Below are 16,825 nucleotides of genomic sequence, written 5' to 3' on the forward strand. Positions count from 1 at the left end.
GGGGCTGGAGGCAAAGATGAGGAAGGAGAAGGGGGGTGGACAACTGAGGATAAGAACTCGAGTTCTCTTCTCTGGAACTGGCCGACCTTGGGAATGTGTGACCAAGGGTGAGTCAAACCTATCCCCCCCCTCCCCAGGCTCACTTTACTTGTTCGTAGAATGAATTAAGTCAGAACCAATCAACTATTGTTATCGGAAATTCACTCGGTGGAGTCGTGGAGGAAGTCAACTGTGAGCTGGACCTTCAGAGACGGGTGGGACCACAGCAGGTGGAGATGTGGGGGTGACCTCCGGTTTGAAGGAAGTTGTAGGGGCGCCTGGGTGGCTCAGTCGTTGGGCGTCTGCCTTCGGCTCAGGTCATGATCCCAGGGTCCTGGGATCGAGCCCCGCATTGGGCTCCCTGCTCGGCGGGAAGCCTGCTTCTCCCTCTCCCACTCCCTCTGCTTGTGTTCCCTCTCTCGCTGTGTCTCTCTGTCAAATAAATAAATAAAATCTTAAAAAAAAAAAAAAAAAAAGAAGGAAGTTGTAGAGGCCGCTCAAGGCAGAATGCGGGGGTAGTAAATAGTACAGTGGGATGTCCTAGGGGAGATAAGCTGGACAGCTAAACGTTAGCCACGTGTGTGGTAGGCTTTCAAATGGAAAACGAGATTCCACTGTGTCCTTCGCCTCTGGTGCGATGACACCAGGTTTGTCATCTTCTGAATGAGCTCTGTATTCCCCCTAAATCTTGCCTCTTTCATCATCTGTGGGGTCAGCGTTGTTGTTGTTAGTGATGGTGTTGTTGTTGTTGTTGTTCTTCTTCTTCTTCTTCATCTTCTTCTTTCTCTCTTTTCATCACTGGAGAACGCTGACATCGGTGGATTTTTTTCTCACGACCGCTGTGACTTTGGACTGTCACCTTACCGCTCTGACATTTAGTTCCCAAATCTGTGAAATGGTGAGAATGGTGCCTGCCCCCCACCCCAGATGAGAGGATGTTGGCAAAGGCATTGTGCAGACTGTCCAGGATGGGGCAGGTGGCAACATTAAGATCATTGCTGCGAACATGGCCATCACACTGACCTAGGGCTGGCTCTGCCCACTCTGTCCATCCTTGACACGGGACACAGGCTGGGCACAGGGGATACAGGTGGACGGGGTGTGATTTTTCTGACTTCAGCCTCAAAAGGCAGGATATCCCCTAGGAGCCTGCCCTTCCCCACCCTGATAGAGACCTGCCGGCCATTGAGTAAGGTATTCTTTCTGCCTGGATTTTCGGCCTATCTAGCTTTTGGGGTAATGCGTTCCATCAGTTCACTACCTGCAGGATGAAATTAAACAGTTTCCCCTTTTCCTGAATTTGTTTTTTGCAAGCTTTAAAAAAAGCCCTCCCAACTTCCTGTAATTATCCCAGATGAGTGAACGAAACTGTTCTCCCATCCATTTGTTTCAAGATTGTAGGAATTCAATAATCTCCCTCTCATTCTTTGGCTTGGAAACTAAGGATTCCTAATATTATCTTAGGGGTGCTGCCTTTTCCCCTTGGTCCCCTTCAACACTATAGCTGCTACATTCCTGGTGTGGATGGAGCCTGGTTTTGTTCAAGGACCAGATAATATACTCTCTTGTTTTTGAAGCTTTCTGTCGATGCTCTGCTCAGAGCTGACATTGTTGATCGAAGCAAAAGTGGGACTTCCAGCTTCTTCTGAGCTGCAATCTTTACCCCAAGCCCAGAACCCTATAAATGTAGCTTAGGCAAATTCTACCTTAAATGTGCTCTTACATGATGAAATATTCCCGCCTTCCAGCTAGACTCGGAAAGCGCCTGCGCTCTGGCTGCCGGGTCTTTACCAGCTGCCTACCCCAAGTATGTAGCTGCTTTGCTGTGAACATCTTTTAGAGATTCCTCAAAACCTAGGCTCAGCTTTCCTCTCATAACTGGCAGCTTGTACAGGGGACAGACGCAGGACATTTCAGAGTAGTGACACTCAGAACACGTCACTGTTCTGCTTTCACGAGAATGTCTGGGACTGCACTCCGTGTCTACCCAACTGTAGATCTGGAGGGCAGAGAACCTGGGGCTAGCGAGAAGGGACAGAGGAGGAAAAGCTCTTACCCTCCAAGCATGGTATTCTGGGCACTTTATCCATATTAGCCTATTAAATCCTCATATCGACTTTGTGACCGAAGGTATTGCTCCCATTCTCATTTTACAGATGAGACAACTTCCCAGAGAGGTGAAATATCTGTTCAAGGTCACACAGATAGTAAGTGGCAAGGTCAAGATTTGAAGTCCAGTGCCAAACTGGATACTTTTTTGCTCTACCCCCCACCCCCTTCACCCCAAGCTCCTAGAAAGGATTGAGGCAATAAGAGCCTCCACTTCCCTGGCCATGGCCAGTAAGAGCCTCCACTTCCCTGGCCATGGCCGTGGCCGTGGCCCTGCCCCCACTCACTCTCTATGCTGTTGTTGTTGAGGTACAGGTGCTCCAGCTTGTTGTTGATGGCGGGCACACTGCTGATCATGTTGTGGGACAGGTGGAGCACGAGCAGGTTGGAGATGTTGAAGGAGTTCTTGGGGAGCCCCCTGTCTGACAGCCTGTTGTAGTTAAGGCGAATGAAGGCAAGGTTGGGGAAACCCTTGAAGTAGCCATTAGGGATGGTCTCGATCCTGTTGCTGTCCAGGTAGAGCTGGTGAATGGCCGTGGGCACCTTGGGTGGCATCTTTCTCAGGATGTTGTGGGCCAGGTTGAGCTGCATGAGGTTCTTGAGGCCCTGGAAGGTGTCAGGCTTGAAGACGCCATCACTCAGCCTGTTGTGTTGGAGATCCAGGAGCAGCAGGCTGTCCAGCTTGCTGAAGACGCCGGGCGGGATTCTGGAGATCTGGTTCTGGCTCAGCCTCAGCTGCTCCAGGTTCCGGGGCAGGGCTGAGGGCACCTCTTCGAGCTGGTTCTTCTCCATGTAGAGGAATACCAGACTGGGCAGTTTCTCTAGTACCTTCTGGTCTATCTTGCGAATTCGGTTATTATCCAGGTTGATCCACCTCAGGCCCGTGGCATTCTGGAAGGACTCCACTGGGAGCTCAGTTATGAAGTTGTTCTGCAGATAGAGGTAATGGATGCGGGGTGGGATGACAGGGACCTTTCGGAGGTTGCGGCTGTCACAGTAGAGGGCAGATGGGAAATCCGGGGGGCAGTAGCATTCCCGGGGGCAGTCAGGGAAGATTGAGGGAGGGCCTGGTGGGAGGGGAGGGGGCAGGTCTGTAGGCTCCAATGGCTCATGGGGCTGAGAAAAGCTGGGGGTGGGCCTGGGTCTGGGCCTGGGCCTGGGTCTCGGTCGTCTTGTCAGCTGGCCTTGGGCCACTGAGGCCAAGATGAGGAGAAGTGGGAGGAGCCAGCAGAGGGATGACCTCATGATCCAGGTGACGCACCTGCAGGGAGGAGACACAGGGAGTCATTAGCCTTCTGGGCCCTGTAATTAGAGGCCCTGTCTTGGTACGAGAGTTGGCCAGGATGGGCTCCAGAGGGGCCGTGGGAGAGACCTGTCGAAGCATCTCTTCGTCTGCCTGTATCCAGCAGGTAAGAAAATAACAAGGACTTGAGGGTCTGGACTCCCGGCCTACAGGCCTTGCCTGCTCTGGTGAGGATGAGCCATCCTGCAGAAAGCACATTGGCTGTGAATCAGGAGCACTGGGGCTTGCTGGAGAAGACCCTTAACCTCTCTAGCACTTGGTCTCCCCACTTGCAGCATAAGCAAATCATCCCTGTTCCTAGAAGAGGGATGTTAGGAGACATGAACCATAGAGTCCTAAGTGGTCCATCTGGAAGGGTCCTTAGAGATCCCATAATTCAGTGATTTTCAGACTGTGCCCCTCTTTCTGTAGAGTCCCCTGAGGGAGGGAGACCGAGTGGGTGGCCCCAGGGCACCGCCAACTCACTCCTGTGTCAACCTGAGCAGCTCTGTGCTTTTAAATCTGTTACATAAAGAGGTTTGGCCAAAGCATGTATTTGAAAGAAACTCCGCATTGCTAAAAATGGTTTGAAATCCACCAATCGAGCCCAGATTCTACTGTTTATAGAAATTAGGTCCTGGAGGGATGGAGTGGCTTGCCCAGGCCAGAAAGTTTGAACAGCAAGCCCAGGACAAAAACCCAGGTCTCCTGCCTTCCAGAGCAGGGCTTGCGGAGGTCCTGGGAAGGAAGGAAAGTGCTGTAGACACACTCGTGTCTTGTGTCTGCCCCTGCTAGCTCCTCACCCCTGCGCTCAGCTCAGGGAACGCTGCTCTTTGCCAGCCAGAGGCACACCAAGAATTTCTCCCCAGATGTGGAAGCTCCTGTGAAAATAAACAGGGCAGGGATCAAAAGCTGTGGGGAAATCACTTTCCTTTCTTCTGACACGTTCTCGCCGCCCCCATATCCACTGGAGCTGGCGGTGTTGAGACTGGATATGAAGAAGAATTTCCTGCTGGCCCTGTGACATAGTGGAATAGGTCACGGAAGGCTATTTTGGGGCCATGCTCCCCAATGGCTCTCGTGAGCCTTCAGATAGGATCATGGGGGTTGAGTTTAATTAAGCTGGAGAAAGAGCAAGAGGACCAGAGCTGCTGACAGAGTGGCAGCTCCCCCCAGCTTCCTCCCCTCACTGGCCAGCCAGCCAGGAGGGGTGCAGGCAGGGGTGGCCTGCACCCTGTCCTCCAAAGGGCCATCAGCCCGATGACCCTCCCCTCTGGGCTACAGCCAGCGTCTCTGTCCCCACACTGCTTCCCCTGGCCCTCCTTGCTGCTTTCTTATGAGGTGATGTCTGCCCCTCCCCTCCTGGGGCCCCGGGGCAGGGGATACAGGATTCCTGGGGTTCTCTGACCTAGGGTGGGCCGCCATGTGTCTCCAGCTGCATCTGGACGCTGGGATCCTGCCCCTGTGCCAGGCCTCTCGCTGGCTTTCCTTTGAGCCCCCATCAGCTTGCACTCCTTCCTTGGATGCTTCTCGCTGGCCTTGCTCAAAGGAAGACAATAGAAGCCTCTCACCAGCTGCTTAGTTCTGGGCCAGATGCTCGAAAGGCACCGAATGTGACAAGAAACAGCAGAGAGGGCAGACCTCAACCCGAGGGGTAGAGGGTGTCTCCCTGTACCTTTCACACACACACCCTCCACACCTGACCTGTTCTCTCTCTCAGGCACACACACACACACACACACACCTCCCCACACCACACACATAAGCAAGCCCATGTTCACATGTCCACTGTGTGTATGTGTGTGAATCCTTACACAGTACTCTGAGAATGGGAGGGAGGGAGGGAAAGAGGGAGAGAGGGAGGGAAGAAGGGAGGGAGGGAGGGAAGGATGGAAGGAAGACTGATGAGGAGAAAGGAGGGAAGAGATTGCCCTGCAGTCTCTGTGGTTCTCCATCTCCCTCTAAGAGGGTCTCTCCCCAGGCAGGCCTCTCCAAGAGGGTCCACGAGGGCCATTTCCCTGGGTCTCCTATCACGAGGAAAAACCGTGCAGTTAGATTCTCGGCTTTACCTCCAGCTGAGGATCCAACAGTCCCACAAGGACTGAAAAGAGCAGACATGCATTGTAAACTTGAGTCTTGTTGCCGGGCCCCACACCACTTAGGACTGGTGAACTATGAATTAATATTTCATAAGTCCTGTAATTTTCTTGAAAATAGCAGTCATATACGTTTTAAGGGGGTGGTTAAAGCATTAGTATGCTGAGCACAAACATTTTTAAAAGCCCCAATTTTTGTGACCCTATTTGTTTTGGCATTTCTTTATTTTCTGATTACGTGGGAGCCAGAAATAAGCCAGAAATCCCTCAGGATGTGAAGCTCCGCTTCAGGGAGGCTCCCCATTTCCCTCCCTTGCCTTTGTCACCAAAAGCATCTACCAGGTATTGGGCCTTGAGTTAAGCAAGTAAAACTTGTCCAGAACCTCCAGCAAAGGCTGCTCTGTGGGGCTCCGGCACTGGGCAGCTGGCCTTTGCTCATGGGTGTCTCCGGGGGGGGGCTCAGGGCCCGGGCAGCCCTGGTGCTCACTGTTAGGAGGGACAGTGCTCCTTCCAACCACAGTAAGCACAAGTCTTCCCCATCCCCAGCTCCTGCGCCAGACCCTTTGGGAACTTCTCTATCTACCCCCCCCAACCCCCACCCCCCAAGCCCCAAGCCCCAAGCCACCTTCTGACCCTCTTACATTCCAGACCTCTGGGGCTGGCCAAGCTCCTCGAAGAGCCACAAGGAGGTTTCGGAGGAAAAGTTCTCTGTGCCTGTTCCATGGAGAAACACTGCATCTGTTCAATTCCCCTTCTCTAAGCCCCAGGATTCAACCCCTCTCCACTGTGTGTGTGTGTGTGTGTGTGTGTTTGCGCGTGCACGTCCATTCTGCTTTCTTGAGAAAATAGAGTTCATTTCTAAGGCTTTTTGCACTGGGCTACGCCTCTTCCTGCTGGAGCCTGCGTGTCCAGAGGGGAGGTCCTGACCGCAGCCGTTGCTCCCAGCGGTCCTCAGCGAGGTCCTAAGTCCCCGAAAGCAGAATCTGTGTGACAGGGTGGAGGTCCCTGGACTCCCAGGGGAGTCAGAACCCGCCCCCCCTCAACAAAGCCCAAAGTCACACTTTCTTCCGCTCCTGCCTTCCAGAGCTTTCCATCCAGTCATAAACTCCCTTACCTAGGGTGGGTCATGAGTGTGTGCAGATTTTTGAGTTTCGTATGCCTTTGTAAGCATACCTCCCCACCCCCAGCTTTCTGCTGGGCAGCGCTCCCTGCTCCGTCGGCGGACTCCTGTGGACCCGCAACCACAGTTCTGGGCACCAGCACTGGCTCAAGAGAGCCGCTGCTTGACGGGAGCAAAGCCCAACCCAACATTCACTCTCTCACTTCCGAACATTTCCTGCGGGAGTTCTCCGTGAATGTCAGTTCCAAGTATTGGAGATCTGGTCTTGCATCCTGGCTCTGACCCTCCTCCCCAGGCTCTTCATTTGTGTGAGGATGAAATGAGATCACACACATGAAGGCATGTTGTAGAGCAGAAAATCTCTACCAATGGCAGGGGGTTCATTTATTCACCTATTTATTTATAAAAGAGCCAATTCTCTCGGGAGACTTGATTTTTAAAGTGAGATAACCCTCATCCCTACCTGGCTCGTGAATTCATTCGTTGAAGGCTCGAACACCCAGGACCAGTGCAACGTTGAGGCTCAGGGCAGGGCTGGGTTGAAGTTCACGTGGGTTTGTCAAGTCAGTACGAGCAAGTTTAAGGGTAATTGGCTTTGCACGAAGAGTCTGGAATCGGGATTGGGCTGGGAGTAAGGTTGGGTATGTCTCCCTGGGTTGAAGAAGGGTTACTCCACACTATAGTTGACCCTTGAACAACACAGGTTTGAACATCGTGGGTCCACTTATACGCAGATATTTTTCGATAAATATATGTACAGTCCTATAAATGTGTTTTCTCTTCCTTAGGATTTTTAAATCACATTTCTCTTCTCTAGCTTACCTTGTTTTAAGACTGCAGTGTATAATACGTATAGCTACAAAGTATGTGTTAATCCACTGTTGATGGATTGGCGAAGCTTCTGGTCAATGGTAGGCTGTTAGTAGTTAAGTTTGGGGGGAAGCAACAGTTATAGGCAGATTTTTGACTGTGTTGTTGGGGTTGGCAACCCTAACCCCTGTGCTTTTCCAAGGATCAAATGTACTCACTGGCAGTCTTGTTCTTGTCAAATTTCCTGCCTAGTTGGTCACCCCTAAACCTCCATGGCTTAACTCAGCCAGTGACCCTGCCATGGATAATGGGGCTGCCCCCCGCCCCAGAGCCACACCCATGGACATTGGGGTGACCCTCTTTCTTTGTTCCCTTCTTTCTGTTCTACACTCAGACTTCTGAAAGCTGTCCTGCTCCCTTTATCTCTTCCAGAAGCCCAGAAGGAGGTTGGAAGCCAGGAGAATCAGATGGTCACTTGTTAGCAGAGGAGTTGAGACAGCCCCCCTCCCCATCCAGGCTGCCTGAGCCCCTTTCAAGGCCTCCAAGTAGGGCTCATGTGGTCCTCAGGGAACAAAAGGGCTGATATCATGAATGAATTCAACACACTATTGATGCAGCTGCCCCTTTCCTGGGGGGTGAATCCGTATAAGGGTGAGCCTGACTGGGGCAGTGGGGATACTAGACAGGGGGTGAGGGTTCTCAGCCCGTCTTCCGCTACCTAGTTACGTGAGCCTGTCTTCAGCCTCAGGTTCCTTACCTGTAAAACGGGGATAACAAATCTTTCCTATCCCTATATTCCTCACCCAGTTGTTGTCAGAAACAAGTGTGATAAGCGACTTTAAAATGAACCGCAGATCAAAAAATACTAAAAATAAATATAACACTATTATGGAGAGACCATCTGTCTCCCCAGTGTCTACCACAAGGCGAAGTGTAAACAGAATGAAGTTTTTTTGGCCTGAGGCCACTAGTCCAGAAGAGCATGTTTTCCATTCTGAGGGACTAGGGACGAAATGGGGTGAGATGGCCGTCCTCCTCTGACAGCCTGGCACCTCACCATATCCTTCGTTCTGCCTCCAGCCCCTACTATCTCCAACCCCTGAAGAAAGCCTAGAAGAATCTGTCTGATGCCTTGAGCACTCACAGATCTGGGTCCCAACCCTGCAAGTCTCCAGTTGCTTAGCTGGATACACTTGGGCAAACCTCCTACCTCTACTGGGCTCTAGTGTCCTTATCTGTAAAATGGGCATATTAACACCTTCTTACCAGATTGTTTTGAGGGCTAAATGAGTGAATGTGTTTAAAGTGAGTGCTCAGTGAACATTAAGCTGTTGTTGACATATTTTCAAAGTAATTAGATCTCTGTCCCTCTAGCTTGGCCAGAGGGCAGCCCTGCCCTTCACCCAGACACAGGGATTCTTGTAGGTGGGTACTGGCTTCTGGATTTTCCCCAGCTTTTCCACACAGAGCAACATCCTCCCTTTGGGGCCTGTGAGACCACCATTGGGTCTTAGAACCAACGAGTCGGAGAGACCACATTTCTGTTCTCATAGGAGCCCCCAGCCACCTGGTAGAAGGCTCACTTTGTCTTTTCAATTCACTAACCCCACCTGAAAGCCTTTCTGTAGCGGGTGAGGGGATGCTGGCCAGGGAAGGCACAGTCTCACCTCCTCAGCTGGCTCTGGAGCCCCCTGTGATCCGTGACTTCCCCTCCCCAACCTTTTGCACCTGGCTTTTTTGCCCCTTCCAGCCTTGACATGCTTCCCTCACCTGCCCAGTAAATGGGGCTGCCCACTGGGGAAGGGGAGGAGGATTGCAGAGCTTGGTGTTCAGCCTGTCCTCTCTCTGAGCACATCAGGACAGACAGCTGTGGGGCAAGGGGAGAGGAGATCTAGAAGGGATGGGGAAGGGCCCAGTCCAGTGCCCAGGGCAGGCGGATTAGCACATGAGAGGAAACATAAGCGCTTTGGAGCTATCTTGGGGGAACTTTCTGGGATGTTCCCTATGATGTGGTTGCCGGTGCTTGTGGGGAAGAAGGGGGTGGGAACGAGCACCTGAAGGAACAGGCTGGCCCATCTGAGACACTCTGGAGCTCCTCCACCAGATGGTTCTTGTCCAGGAAACCACACAGCCCTTCTGCCCAGCTAACACTGCCCTGAGTCCTGGGCTCTTCAGTCCCAGCATGGGTGACTCTCAGGCCCCTGATTCAGGTTCTCAAACCCTGGCTGACTGTCAGGAACCCCCCAGGTATTAAACAATAGATTCCTGGGCTCCATCTGGAAGGTCTAGAGTGAGGGGTCCAGGCATCTATATTTTTAGTAAGCTCCCCTACCCCCCTGAATCAGTCAGGACGGGGGAGATTTTGAAGATCAACCACATTCGGGGACCCTGATCTGCCCATGCTACCTGCCCTGGGAGAACACTCTCTCTGTTGTTGCAAAGTTGAGTAAGTTGGGGGGAGAGAGGGGCTACTTGGAAAGGAGCCCCATTCAGTGACCCACTTTAGCTCCCCTGTCCTGACTGATTCAGGAATTACTGTCTTTTTGCCCTCTGCCACAAGGATCCCTTGCCAACCTGGGATGATTTTGAAATTGCTTTAAAGAGAAATCTTTTCTGGCTGCCTGCAGAAAAAATAAATGAGTTGCCCTCCAGAGCTGGGAATTACAACCCCCAAGTCTTGGAAGCTGGGTTGCTTTCTTCCCTTTCTTTCCAAAAGCCAAGTGCTTTGGGCCAGAGAAGGAAATTCAGAACTACTGGGAAGATACTGTGCAGGTTGGAAAGGCACTTTTTTCTCCCTCCTACCCAATTAAGTTCTGAAGAATGAAAAAAACCCTTCCAGTGCTTGCTCTGGTTCATCTCCTCCCTCTCGGCCTCAACTCAGGACACATGATTTTCTTTCGGCTCTGCCATCTCAGTGGGAAGACGCACTTTCTCTTTGCTCTTCCAGCTGAGGAAGCTTGTGAGAATGTGAGAGACAAGATGGAGAGAGAGAGAGAGACAGAGAGACAGAGAGAGACAGTGTGTGTGTGTGTGTGTGTGTGTGTGTGTGTTTCTGGGGGCGTCCAGGCTGTGCTCTAGCTCTGCATGTGGGATGCAGAGTGGAGCTGAACGGACAGGACACCTTCCTATCATGTGTGTGTGTATGTGTGCGTGGGCAGTGAACACACAGCCTCCCTGTGACGTGTGCCCCTGTGGCGGGGTGTGACAACATGGGAAAGGTGCAAAGAAATGGGTTCTAGAGTCGGGTTTCCATAGAAACACCTGCTGTGTAGGAATACCGTGTGTAGCCTAACTCCCTGTGCTACAACAAACCTCTGAACCGAGAAAGTTGAACTTTTGCATCAAGCAAATACATGGGCACAGAACGAGGGAGAGAAGGTAGAGCAGGCGGGTGCAGAGGAAATGTGGAAGACTCATTGGAGCTCATTTGGAAGACGTCTTTCCTACATCAAAAGGAGAAAAGGTGGGAGGAAGGAAGGAAGAGAAATGGATCAGTAAGGTCAGTTGGACAGAGTAGGAGGAAACCTGCTGGAGGAAGGGGTCTTCCCCCCCCATCTCCCCCCAGGGCTTACCTGCACACACCTGCCTCTCCTCTCAGCTGTGAGTTTAGTCCCCCGGCAAGGCTCCCCCTCTTCCTCCCCCACCCTTCGGTGGAGCTGTGGCAGCAGAGAGCCTGCTAGAAGTTCTGATCTCCCAGTGGTGCCTGCGTGCTTGTGTTTGCCTGACTTTTCCTCTACCAGATCCTAGCGGGGTGGGGAGGTTAGGTTAGGGGGAGGGACAGGCAGATTGTAGGGAGGGAGGGGAAGGAGGAGGGAAGGGAGGGAGGGAGGAGGGAGGAAGGGAGGGAGGGAGGGAGCTTGGGAAAGGAGGAATGACAACAATAAAGTCTTTATTTGGCAGCCAAAACTCCCAAAGACTTCATCCACACACCATGCCCACTAACGGACTCGTTTTTAATAACATTTCCTTCTGCTGCTGCTTCTGGGGGGAGATTGTTTGACCCATGTTTGGAAAACAAGCCAAATTAACAGAGGAAAAAGGCATGAAAAGCAACCTCTGTACAGGCCAGAGCTTCATAGCTGGGTCCAACCCCAGCCTGTCCCATTCCTCCTCCTCACCATTGCCCTACTTCTGATGCCTATCACTTCCCTGGTGTGAAATTCCCAAACCAGCGAGGGGTGTGGGATGTTTCCTCCGAACAGTGACCATCCTGCCCTTCCTCACCTTCTCTAGGAGGGTTACAACGGAGTAGAGTCTTGCTGGGCAGTGAGCTGGCAGGGAGATGGCCTTGGTTTGGCTGCTGGAGGGATGCTCTGAGGACCAGAGAGGGAAGAGTCTGGCCTGGGGGTCACACAGTAAAGGCAGACAGAATTAAGATTTGATGTAAGACCTGAAGTCTCTGTCCCTAGCTCAGGTGGACAATATCAGTGTCTTATTTCAACTTCTCTGTACATCTCACACTCGGGAGAGATCTGGGGGCTGTATGGTCCTCACACAAAATACATGAGGAAATCCAAAAGCCCCCTCTCCATGTCATCCCAGAAGACCCCTTCAAGTAAGACCATCACTCTCCAACAATCCCCCTTAATTAAAAAGCTGCAACACATTTGCAGCTAAGTAGTGCCCAGCAAAACTTCCTGCCGCCTTAGGCAACTACTTAGAAAACTCAGTGTTTACTTTTTCTATCATCCCAGATAGAGCCATGGAGGCAAGTGACAGTGAACTGCTTCCACCCGCCTCCAATCTGGGGTAGAGGAAGGAACCCTAACATTAGAGTCAGCGTCCCTGGGCTCCGCCACTTACAAGCTGTGCTATGTTGGGCAAGTCACTGGATCATGTGGAGCCTCTATGTCCTCATCTACACAATGAGGATGATACCTGCCTCACAGGGTTGGGAGGGTTCAATGATATCATAAATGGGGGGGGGGGACACTTTAGAAACCGGGAAGATGTTCGGGTTTAGGAGAGAGATGATGGTGCCTGGGAGTCAGCCTAAGCAATGGAGAAGGAAAAATAAAACCCACTTCTTCTCTTCCCACCCCATTTCCACCCTAAAGCTCGTGCCTTCCACATCCTGCTGGGGAGGTCTTGCTGGAAGCCAGCACAACTCTAGATTCATATTAGCCCTGGAGGTACCAGGCCACTCGTGAATTTTGTTTTTCATCTAGATGGGATATGTCCCCTCCTGCAGACTGAGCCCATCAGCCCCTAGACTTGCTTGTTTCCCTTGGTTTGCCAGGTGGTAAGGAGAGTTCAAGAAAGATGAGCAAGATACATGAAGCACAGGGAGAGCAGGCCAGGGCGGGAGAGGGGGGAGAGGGGAGGAGCTAGACAGTGCGGGGAGGGGGGGGGCGGGTGGGTGTGTGACTTCTATCCATTTTCGTGGGGTTCCATCCACATCCCAGAGTCTGTGCTCCTTGATGATGACCAGCTCCAAGCCCTGTCAAGCCAATGTTTCTCCCTCCCTACCCCCCCCGTCCCTCCCTTCCTCCCTGCCTTCCTCCCTCCCTCCCCTGCCCTATCCTAGGCTCAGAATGAAGAGAGAGAGAATCAGAGAGAATCAGAATGAAGCATACAGATGGCCAGGGGGATATTCTGGAATGTCAAGAGTAAAGTTTGCTAATTGGTGGCCTGTGGAACTAAAATGGCTCGAGGACCCGACATGTGTTTTGATAGCTCATTAACAGAAAAACCTTTTTATTATGGTTAATTTAAAACATATACACATTTACACATTACACAATAGTATTAATACACAATACACATTACAAAAGAGTATTAATAACCCAATATACCCAACGACCTGCTTCCACAATCACCAACTCATGGCCCATTGTGTTCCATCTGTGCCCCCCACTGCCACAAAACCCACTGGAATATTTTTTTTTAAAGATTTTATTTATTTATTTGAGAGAGAGAGAGAGCACAAGACGGGGGAGGGTCAGAGGGAGAAGCAGACTCCCTGCTAAGCAGGGAGCCCGATGTGGGACTCGATCCCGGGACTCCAGGATCATGACCTGAGCCGAAGGCAGTCGCTTAACAACTGAGGCACCCCCCACTGGAATTTTTTTAAGCATTGACTTTTTGCAAAGATTTTATTTATTTATTCTAGAGAGAGAGCGTGGTGGTGGTGTGGGGGAAGGAGCAGAGGGGAGGGAGAAGAAGGGGGAAGGAATCCCAAGCAAGGCTTGATCCCATGACCCTGAGATGCCATGACCCTGAAATCATGACCTGAGCTGAAACCAAGAGTCTGACATTCAACAGACTGAGCCACCCAGTCACCCCAAAGCATTGATATTTTCAGAAGTTGGATTTGAAGCTTTTAGGCAGAGAAAGCACGTCCCAGTTGAACACAGTCATCATCCTTCGGTGCTGTCTTATCTTCGAGTCGACAGCCTAGATGACCTCGCTCAGTAACTCTCCTGCCTGTTCCCCAAGATGCTTGAGGTCACGAGCACTGGTCTAGGGGCAGCAAGTGAGAAATGAAGAGTTGGGACAAATCAGGGAAGCCATAAGGGAAGCCATAAGGGAGAAAGTGGCAGGTTATCTCAACCAACCTGCCTTTCTCATCCCCTCGACAGAGGACAAAACCACCTCTAGACTGGGAGACAGGGGGCTGGGTTCTTGAGACCTGGCTTTGCCTTTCACACGCTGTGTGACCTTGCAGATGCCCCTCTCCCTCTCTGGCCTCAGTTCATCATCTGAAAATGTGAGGTTGTACTAAGTGACCTCTGAGTTCTCTTCCAGGCATAGTGTGAAGAGAGCCTGAGATTTGGGGTCGGGACCCGGGGTTAACATCTCAGTTCTGCTACTCTAGCTAGTGGGTGAACAGATCTTGGGCAATTACCCTTGTCCTGTCCAGGGCGCCCCCCGGGGTAACTCAAGGGTCATTGGAAACATCAGCTGGGAGAGCATTTTGTGGTTCACTGATTTCATAGAGCCAGACACTGACCTGAGACTCCTCCAGAAGAGCTTCCTCTCCTCGAGTCTTGGGGACCCCAACTGGCATAGCTTCACCCCAAGGGAGGCATTTATTTCTTCCCGGATCTCAAGGACGACATGAGGACAACCCTGGGGCACGTGGTGAAAAGTCAGGATATGCTGGCTGTTGATGCTTGCTCCTAGGAGGGGCTGGGGCAGCCTGGTCGGGGGAAGACATGGGGCAGAAAATTCGGGGAAAGAGGAAGGGGAGGCAGGCAGTGCTCCAATGGGGTGGATTGCAGCTACATTTACAGAGAACCTGGACTCACTCACTCTTCCCACCCAGGCTGAAACTATCTCAGAGCTCACTGCTTATTTGACCCTCATGGTAACTGCCGTCTTGTTACAAGCAGTGAATACTTGCAGCCCAAGAAGAAAGGGCATGTCTGTGTCCGATCCTTTCCATCGAAATACAGAAGGGAGGCTGCTCAGGCTCCCCACCTCCCCACCGCCCCGCCCCAGCCTGTGCCAGGAAGGAGCAGTGTGGCCCGGAGGGGTTTTGGCTCAGACTGCCCCGTGGTCATGAGGCACACAGAGGCTGGCCCTGCGATGGACCCTCGGCCCTCACCCTACTGAGGCTCACAGCGCAGGGTGGCTGGGGGTCCTGGTCAGTGCGGAACAGCGAGAAGCTGTGGGAGTCCTGTGGTCGCTTATCCCCCCACCCCGCCTCGGGGGCCAAGGTTGCCTGGGGTAAGTGGGCTCCTGGTGGTTGGAGGCAGTATCCTGCTCGTCATGGCATAACCCACAGCCCCCACCAGGGCCTTGGCACACCCTGGGTGCTCAGTGGGAGTCTGTTTCATCACATTTAAGAGGGCTGAACAAGGAGATTCTCTGTCACTCGCTTTATAAAAAATGTTGTTTTTTGAATATGAATAGGTAATACATTCTCTTGATTCAAAATCCAAAAGATACAAAAGGTTGTACAAGGAACAGTCTTCTTCCCCTGTCTGTCTCCCCACCCCCCAGTTTCTTCCAGAAGACAATCAGCATAGCAGCTCCTTGGGTCTTGCTAGATTTATTTACTGCATATACCAGCGATTTGTACAAGCAACTGTGCACTTTTATTTTTACTTTGTGGCATATCTTGACGATCATTCCATCTTGGTATACAGGCTCTCTCTCTGCCCAGTATTTATTTGACCCGTCCTTCTTGATGGGTGTCTGGTCCTCCTGCTGCATTTTTAAGGCAGGCAGTGCCGAGCTTGGAGTCTCACGAGCTTGGGTCTGGTTCCGACTCTGCCTCACCTCCATGTGAACTAGGTGGCCTTGAGCTTCTGGCTTGTCCTCTCTGAGCTTCCATTTTCTCAGCTGTAGGTGATGGGTATCCACTGCAGGCCATCAGCTCAGTAGTTCAGTTATTCTATAGTTTAACTTCTACCGTTTAACTTAATTTCTGAATCTGAGTGCTCATTTCACGCACGGTGGAAAACTTCCTCTCAGTCCTTCTTGGTATCCCTCCCCCTGGGGTTGGACAGCAGTTGGGGTGAGTTTATGGGGCGCCAGGGCCTGGGTGGGAGGGTGTCAGGGTGCAGGTGGGCACAAGGTTCCCTGCGAACGTTCCACCTGGCTGGCCACGCTCTTCATCCAAGGAGGCCCCTCAGCGATTAGCCTTCTGGCACTTTCTAAGACTGTGTACAGAGGACAGAAACCTTCTGCAGAACTGTCATTTCCTCCTGGAGATATGCTGGCTGCCTGACTCTCTGCCCGGGGCTCAGTTCCCACAGAACCCCACATTCTCCCCTGACCTGGCCCCAAGCAGGGGCCATTTCTTCTCTGCGTGGAGGAAGCTTCCTTGTCCCCCTTACTTCTAGGCAAGACACCGTATCTATGCTCAGAAACCCCCAAGGGCTGAGGCTTGTGGAGCATGAAGCCAAAGCCACTTGTAGACTGCTTCCATCTCTGTGTCCCCCGAGGCAGGGAACACAGAGCTGTCCCAACCAGAGGGAAGGAGGGGCAAAGACAGGGGAGGAAGAAATGGAATATCTGTTGGCCATATGGTGAACGCACTAGGACAGAAGGACCTGAGATCCCTTTCCACTCATTGTCCACGATCCTGTCTAGGGGTTGACAACTCGTGGGCCACCAGCTGAGCAGTCCCGCTACACTGTCAGCTGGTGTAAGCCGATCACACTGGCCTGGGGATGCTTCATCAGCATTGCTTCTGGAACTCCTCGGGGGCTGGAGAAGCCAGGCTCAGGTGAGTGGTGATGGCATTCTGCCTTCCAAGGGGACATCTCCCAGGTTCCGGGATGCCTCTGCTGCCCCCAAATCATCCCAGAACTCTGGTCGAACTTAATTTTATGTTGTGAAAATCGCGTTTCACGAGTCACAACACCTGGCTCTAACTTTCAGGTCCCAGGTGTCACCTGAAAAGCCACCCGTGCCACC

General features: G+C 52.0%; 1 protein-coding gene across 3 annotated transcripts in view; it reads right to left on the reverse strand.

The window, feature by feature from the left end:
- The window catches only part of PRELP (proline and arginine rich end leucine rich repeat protein), a 13,984-nt gene extending 2,796 nt beyond the window's left edge, over window positions 1–11,188 (reverse strand). The window contains exons 1-3 of one of the 3 annotated variants that reach the window (XM_035010270.1): window positions 7,110–7,479; window positions 4,839–4,968; window positions 2,436–3,409 (exon numbers count right to left, since the gene is read on the reverse strand). In XM_035010270.1, the coding sequence (XP_034866161.1) occupies window positions 2,436–3,409; window positions 4,839–4,855 (991 nt within the window). In that variant the 5' untranslated portion in view covers window positions 4,856–4,968; window positions 7,110–7,479. Of the gene's footprint in view, window positions 1–2,435; window positions 3,410–4,838; window positions 4,969–7,109; window positions 7,480–11,028 lie in introns of those variants that run through there. The other 2 variants (XM_035010272.1, XM_035010271.1) reach the window with 2 other exon arrangements.
- Between the last annotated feature and the right edge of the window lie 5,637 nt (window positions 11,189–16,825).

Source organism: Mirounga leonina, unplaced genomic scaffold (assembly GCF_011800145.1).
Source record: "Mirounga leonina isolate KUSES-001 unplaced genomic scaffold, KU_Mleo_1.0 Mir_154, whole genome shotgun sequence".
Classification (NCBI taxonomy): Eukaryota; Metazoa; Chordata; class Mammalia; order Carnivora; family Phocidae; genus Mirounga; species Mirounga leonina.